At 31.2% G+C, this 8,381-nt stretch overlaps 1 protein-coding gene across 1 annotated transcript; it reads right to left on the reverse strand.

Annotated features, from left to right (window-relative positions):
• Positions 1-1,831: 1,831 nt before the first annotated feature.
• Positions 1,832-3,953, reverse strand: LOC116018720. Its single transcript, XM_031258686.1, has 5 exons — positions 3,825-3,953; positions 3,481-3,631; positions 3,207-3,330; positions 2,681-2,865; positions 1,832-2,569 (listed from the first exon to the last, which is right to left on the reverse strand). The coding sequence occupies exons 4-5, from the start codon at positions 2,759-2,761 to the stop codon at positions 2,081-2,083; spliced, it is 570 nt and encodes a 189-aa protein (XP_031114546.1). The 5' UTR covers positions 2,762-2,865; positions 3,207-3,330; positions 3,481-3,631; positions 3,825-3,953; the 3' UTR covers positions 1,832-2,080.
• Positions 3,954-8,381: the final 4,428 nt, after the last annotated feature.

Here is an 8,381-nt window from a genome sequence, read left to right on the forward strand (position 1 = left end):
ATTCTCATATTTCATACCTGTTTCATAGCAGAAGAGATTTAGCTGCTTCTTTTTTTTTTTTGGGCATATATAGAGATCGAGTACCTTCACCACTGTAAAACTAATCCAAATTTAACTCGAAGTGCACTCTTGTAGTCTACTCTTACATGGAAAAGGTCTAGCCCAAAACTTTACCCCAAAAAAAGGTCTAGCAAAAAGTTTTAACTTAGATCATGATAGGTTTATATTCCCTGTTCGTATTGACTTGAACCGACCCTTCAATCTGTAAGGGATTATTCAACTTGTATTGACCGAGACTTGGATTTCGACCTCTTGACTATGAACACGGGTCATAGGGCTTGTCAAATCATCCTCGATCAGTACAACTATAACAAGTGGCAACATTGATCATTGTACTCTGTAACAACACTCCCCGTGTCGTAAGAAGCAATAGATCCGGCATGTGTTTCTTGGGACACCCTAAAAAAGGCACCAATGAAGACATTGAAAGGGGCTTTTGGGGCAGAAAGAGAGTGTATATGTATTGAAAAGGGATCGACGATCACCCTCCACCTTCCCATTAATTGGTCCCTATAAAGAAAATACAACCCTTTTATCGCTTTATGATATTTAACCTCACGTAAATATATTAAATTCCGTATATCCGACATTAATGCACACATACAAAAGTTGACCATATGATTTTAAGATAACATTAAGGGAGATTTTGGACACAAGATGCCCTATCTGATAGAGGACAAGGAATGGGGCATCACTTCTCAAAATGATTATGGCTCTTGGATAAAAAGCATTGACCCAAAAAAATTTAAAATATCCAGAGACAGCCTAGCACTGTCTGGGATCAAGCCAATTCTTTTAGTTTATGCAAATAATGATAATAATACAGAAGCTGATGCAGTCCAAATAATGGAAATAAAGATAGATTTGGCACAGAATTTGTGTATAAAAGCAGGATATCTATAATCTATATATATAAAAATATATATATGTATAAACAAGATAATCTTGTTAGAGTGGGTGCATAAGACCAATCTGGGTATATTGGAAAACAAAATTATTGCTGAGCAGCTCATATTAGGTTCAAATTGGGAATCTAATGTACATTTGGTGGCAGACAAAAACGAGGTTTTCTAATGGATTAATGTTCCATGTGGTAGGTGAGAATTGAAATGAAGAAACGTTAATTAAGCAGAACGTGAAAGGTGGTCGAATGGCCTAATCCTATGTTCTTAAACTAAAACCAGAAACTAACCTTTTTTTTTTAATAAACAAATGTTTGCTGAGATCAGATTCCTCCCAAGTTGTCTGTGAGTTATGGCATGTTCTCACAAATCTTTAATTACTTGGAGATTACATTAAATAATCTGTCAATTAAGTAGAATACAATGAACCTTAATTGTAATTGACGTTGCAGATTCCCTTCTGCCTTCAGTGTTCATCATGCTCCTTGGAGCTGGACATAGCTGGAAAAATCTTTCAAGATTTAATTTATTTTTTTAAATGACGAAAAACCCACGTCCATTACTCGAGGCTCATAGCTATTGTCAAACTGGCTCAAATCAAGAAGGTCAATAATTTGCTCTTGTTGAAAGTCGAACTTGTAACTTATAATCAACTTGAGGCTCATAGCTGTTGTCAAACTGGTTCAAATCAAGAAAGCCAATAGTTCGCTCCTGTTGAAAGTCGAACTTATAACTTCGTGATAATCAACTTGATTGGAGTTGCCCTAAAGATTGAATTTTTCTTAGGAGAGGAGATGATTACAAGAACTAAGACAGAATCTTGGAGAGATTAATTAAAAAGAAAAAAAAGAGGTTTAGTCCAATACTGGTTGGACAGAAGTATGTTCTTGGGTATAATCACCATTACCCAGAGATTAATGTGATTTGGAGTCCTCTAATGTGGGAAAGTTTTGAGATTCCCAGAAAACATTGTTCCTGGTTTGTCTGTCTGTCTGTCTGTCTAGGAACTGGAATCTAAGACAGCCATTTTTGAAGATTTGGTGGAAGAAGAACAGCAGCACAATTAACATCAATCACAGAATTAAATTAGTACTCTAACATGCTATCAGATCATGAATTCAAGTCATGTTTAGGCTCAAAGCCTGGAAAAGCCATGGAGGGTTGTTCAATCTATCCTGCCTAAACTGCAGCTCTTCAACATTTGAACTCTTATTCTGTCCTTCAAGAAAACTCTGCTTTAATTCAATCCCCCATTTTAAGTCCTCTCTGGAGCTCTCTTTCCCATGGCTATCTGTGGAAGAAGAAAAGCTGGGAACAGAAGAATCTGAAGGCTCCAACGCCGCCTTTCTCCTCCGATTGTAGCACGATGGACCTAACGTTAGCTCCAGCTCGCTCTCGTCTTCAATCCCGCCTTCATCTGCAACGTTGTGGCACTCCTCGGCTGGCCTTTCCAAGTCCAAAATCTGCCTAGTCCTCTTGTGATTAGAATCATGGTTTGAAGTTGTGGCATTCTTCAACTCCCTTTCTTGAGTTTCTTGCCTCTTCTGCACTGCAATGTTCTTCATCAGAATCTTCTGGATTCGGTACAGCCGATGAAGCTCATAAACCTAAACACAAATGAATCCAACATCAATATACATAATTCTTGTAAACTCAACCTTAGAATCTTATCGAGAGCAGAGATTAAAACAAAACAAAACAAAACAAACTGTCTTTACCTGCTCTCTGAATGTTTCTTCATGCTTTAACATGGCCATCTTCATATACTCCTTTTCGTATTGATTAAGAATCTTCTCCATTTCTGTCTGATCTTTTGTCACTTGAAACCTTAAACTAATGCTGCTTATAACTAACAACTGAACCCCAGTATTATTGCCTCCTGCACATCTACACCTTAATTTACCTGCAAAAACCATGAATATTTTTTTTTTTAAATCCCAGAAAAATAAAAAGAAAAGAAAACACTCTTCAAATTCCAGAATTAAACAAGATTTGGCCATAAAAAACACCAGAAAATTACTGTCTTTCAAGACTTAATTAGCTCATCATCATATGATGATCATATAATCAGAAAGATATCACACAGGCTGCAAGATTATTTTCATTTTCTGGAAAGCTGAGACTAATAATGATTAAACAACTTAAAATTCCAGGGAACAAAATAAGTTGATGTTCTTGAATAAATCAATCAATCAACCAATCATCATGTGCAGAAATTAAAGATGAAGAATTGAAGGTTCTTACCAGGAGAGATGAATAATCAGTGACATGGAGATGAAGGGTGGTGCAGAAGGGACAAAAGAGGAGATACAATCAACTGGATGGGGTAGTAGCAGTTTGCTTCATCCTCACATTCCCTCACTATATACTGCTCACACATCACCCCCAGACAAAAAAAACAATAAAAAAACATTATTAACAATAATTAATAATCCGAATAATAATAAATACTATATTATTATATTGGTACTAGCTATCCTAGCTGCAGAAGAAGAATTTAAGATTCTGTTTTACACACAGAAATCAAAGCAATTGTTGTTTCTGTTGTGTTACAACAGAAGAGAAGAGAAGAGAAGATGAAGATGGAGAGGCATGCCAAACAAATCCCAGTCTCTTAGCCAATCTGATTCTAGTTTTGTGAAAGAGATGCTCCCCAGACAACTCCAGCACTGCACACAGTACACAATATATTAATTTATTAAATACCCATTATTTCATCATATATATATATATATATATATATATATATATAAATTACGTGGATTGCAAGGCCATTCTTGCCTAGGGGAACCATTGATCAAGAATAACAGCTAGGCCTGCCTAACTGAATCACGTGCACACAAGAATTCTAAAGACTAATACCTTAGCTAGCTTGTGCACAGTTGTCTCAATATGTGACACTGTTTTTTGTTTCTGATATGCTTCTCTATATACCCACAATTCGATCAAGATTCAATCTTTTTATGATGGGCGACACATTCTGATCTGGTATGATGTATTACATGTGTATGGACAGGAAAGGATGGAGTATGAAGGAGGACTTTGTAGATTTTCTTCATCTCAACTTAATCTTATACACCCATGATATTCAGCTAGCTTAGCTTAATTATACAATTCAACCAAATTGGTCAAATTTTGGTTGAATATTTATAAAGTTTCAAATTCGACTCTGTATGAAAATTGTTTGAGTTAATACCCATTTTGGTCCCTTGACTATAGCGTAATAGTTGATTTTGTCCCATAGAATTAAAAGTACCCAATTTAGTCCTCTAACTTGTGAAATATACTCAATTTGATCCTCCGTTACAATTTCCATCCATCAGCCGTTAAAAATAGGGGCAAAATCGTCATTTTCAATAGTCGATGGACCAAAATGGGTACTTAATAGTTGAGGGACCAAAATGAGTATTTATTATTATTATTATTATTATTATTATTATTATTATTATTATTATATTTAATATTGGGACAATGTCTCTTAGTTTTGTTTTATATATCAACACTAGGGGTGTGTAATCTATTAACCGAACCGTTTTAACCAAAGTTTTTAAAACTTTAACCGTTAACCGAACTGAATTAAAATTTTTTTGGGATTGGTCTATTAACTGAACTTTTTAAAGCTAAAGTTCTAAATCCTAAAACTAATACCTATAATAATAAATTCAATTAAAATAATACATATAGTAATAAATCCATAAGAAAATATACAAAAATAATATCATAAATACATTACAAATTTAGAAAATATACAAAAATAATATCATAAATACATTACAAATTTATAGAGTATACAAAAATAATATCATAAATACATTACAAATTTATAGAGATTTTAAAAATAATATCATAAATACATTACAAATTTATAGAGATTTTACATATTATATCATAAATACATTACAAATTTATAGAGATTTTACATATTATATTATATATTTATTTATTTAGTTATATATATGTTTAAAATTTCGGTTAATCGTTCGGTTGACCGACAATTTTGAACGCAATTAACCGTTAATCGAAATTTTAAAAAACCTTTAACGATTAACCGAACTGAAAAAGTTCTGTTAAAAACGGTTAATCGACACTTTCAAACCCAATTAATCATTAATTGAATTTTTAGAAAATCTTGAACCATTAACCGAAATTTTTTTTAAAAAAAACATTTAGCCATTAACCCAACCGAAAAAGTTCTGTTAAACAATGGTTAACCGTTCGGTTCGGTTAATGGTTAAAGGTTTTTTAAAATTTTAACTAAACTTTTTAAAATTTTGATTCAATGGTATAGTTAATGGTTAAAGGTTTTTTAAAATTTCAATTAACGGTTAATTGGGTTCGAAATTGTCGGTTAACTATTTTTAACTAAACTTTTTCGGTTCGGTTAATGGTTAAAGATTTTTTAAAATTTCGATTAACGGTTAATTGGGTTCGAATTTGTCGGTTAACTATTTTTAACTGAACTTTTATGATATTGTTTTTCTATATTTTGTTATGGATTTATTATATGTATTATTTTAATTAGATTTATTATAATAGGTATTATTTTTAGGATTTAGAATTGTTGCTTTAAAAAATTCGGTTAATCTGTTAACCAACCGATTAATCGAAAACAATTTCAAGTCGGCTCGATTAACGGTTAAAGTTTTAAAAACTTCAGTTAAAATGGTTCGATTAATAGATTACACACCCCTAATGTTGATATACAAAACTAAACTAAGAGATATTGTCCCAATAATAATAATAATAATAATAATAATAATAATAATAATAATAATAATAATAATAAGTACCCATTTTGGTCCCTTGACTATTAAGTACCTATTTTAGTCCATCGACTATTGAAAATGACAATTTTGCCCCTCTATATAACGGCTGGTGGATGAAAATTGTAACGGAGGACCAAATTGAGCATAATTTTACAAGTTAGAGGACTAAATTGTGTACTTTTAATTCTATGGGATAAAATCAAGTATTACGCTATAGTCGAGGGACCAAAATGGGTATTAACTCTTGTCTATTGGCCTTCTTCGTTTAAGTCGGTATGGGTAACCTATATTGGTTTAGGTGGTTCTTTGTCAACTATGGTCACAAAGTAAATTTCAGCCATTATCATGCATGTACAGACTAAATCAAAACTTAAGGAAGGTGACAAATACCTAAATTATATATATTTGCTTTGTTTATAGTTTTTTTTTTTTTTAAATCTTATATTACTCAACCTAAGCTTGGACTAATTAGTTTCACCAAGTCAGATGCAGATATTAGTACAATATATTAAAATTAAAAATAAAAATAAAAACATATGATTCACTAGTTTCAAAATTTACCTATTTTAATCTAGTGCACCTATATAAAATATCGATTCTTTGATATTCTTATAAAAAAATTAAAATTTAAGATATAACCCATAGTTTTTTAATAGTATAAATATACATATATATAACATTGGTGGTGGGTGGAGTGCAAGGTGGAACCCGCCAACAATTAGATCTTGGTCGTATGTTCTGTAGGTTTAGTCTGAATAGTCACAAAAAATTAAGGAATTATATTTATCCGAATAACACCAACATAATTATCAGATATAATATACTTGTAAATTTGTTGGATCATAATACTGATTTCTTTCAAATTACAAGAGAGTTTGTAGTCACTATCCAAATAATATACGTTCTTGATGGACTCAATTATGATTTCAACCCATAACAAACAAGATTCATATGGATAATCAAGGCCATTATTGTCCAGGTGACCTAAATGACTTTTTATTTTATTTTTTCCTTCATTTGATTAGACATAAATAGTACGTAGTAATTTATATTTCATATATAAATGTTTACAATGATAAATATCAATACCATTATTTGAGTTGGCAATGTTTAACATATACTATATAAATAATAATTATGCACCCTAAATTTTAATTTAATTTTTTAATTGAGACAGACCATATTCTTAATTTGCAACTGCGAGGGACATGTCTGCAAAAATAATTAATTTACTTGACTTAAAATCTTTCAAGTTTGATTTCTTTCGCCAGCATTTCTATTCTAGGACATTTTTGAATTTTGAGGAGATCTATCTAATGTTGATAAAAAGAGGAAAAAAATCCATATCACAGATCGGAGATGTTAAAGCAAGTCTTGGATCCTTGCTAAAAGTGGTTGGATAAAAGGATGAGAGATACCTATGCTTATTAGGAAAGAACTGATAAACCTCTAGCTTTTGTCTTTGTTATGTTTTTGCTGCAGTACCTTAGGAGCACAAAAAAAGGGGAAATTTAATGAAGAGAGATACATAGCACATACTATACATTATTGTATCAGAGCATCACACCATTATTAAAGAAAAAACAGTAGGTCCTAAAAAGGTGGTTAAATAGATAAAGACATAATTCCCTTAAAAATTTCAAGTTCAGTTCTTGTCAATACTTTTTAAAGTTATGTTTTAGTGTAATTTATTTTTTTTATTTGTGAGAATTTACCTACTAATACAATAATGACTGAGAGTTTTCTTTATTATTAAAAAAAATAATAAAAAAAATTGAAAAACAAAAAAAGGTTTACAGAATCTGCAGGTCATAGTTATCTACAAAAAAAACATTCACATGTATGTTTGAACCTTGAAAAGAACACATCATAGGTATACTCGAAGCATATCGAATCCAAAAGCAAAAAAGAATACATACAAAAGAGATAGTATGTATATGAGAATGTATAGAGGGGTATAATGTATAATGTAATAATGATGTAGATCGATGTGTAGAATATATATAATAAAACAAAAAGCAATAATAGTATGGGAGAAAGAAAATGTATAAAAGATGGGGTAAGAATGGGACAGTAAAGCACGCGTTGCCGGTGCAGGGAGGTGCATAAATATGGGGTGGTGGGTCCCTCCTTCTGGGTTTCCTCAAAAGCCTGACCCACACCCCCCTCACCCTGCACCTGCATTCTTCTTTGCCCTGCTCCCATCTTTTTTTAACTAACAACATTTATTATTATTATTATTATTATTAATTCGTAGAAGAAGTTCAGACTGGATAAGTGTTAGTTGAGTTATAAGTGTGAGTTTTTTTTTTTTTTTAAATAATGTTGAGGTTTATTACTTTATTTTATTTGGTATTGAATTATGAATAGGTTAGACACTTGATAAATTACAGTGTAGCCTCAAGGCAGGTTCAATATGTTAATTGATTCAAAATAGGGTTGATGTGATTCTTTTCTAGCCGTTAAAATGCGCGGATTTAAATTTTACCGAGTAACGATGATAAAATTAATTATTAAGATGAATACGTGTAGTCTTGAAATATATATATATATATATATATATATATATATATATATATATATATATATATATATATATATATATATATATATATATATATATATATATATATATATATATATATATATATAT

Source organism: Ipomoea triloba, chromosome 5 (genome assembly GCF_003576645.1).
Source record: "Ipomoea triloba cultivar NCNSP0323 chromosome 5, ASM357664v1".
NCBI classification, from domain to species: domain Eukaryota; kingdom Viridiplantae; phylum Streptophyta; class Magnoliopsida; order Solanales; family Convolvulaceae; genus Ipomoea; species Ipomoea triloba.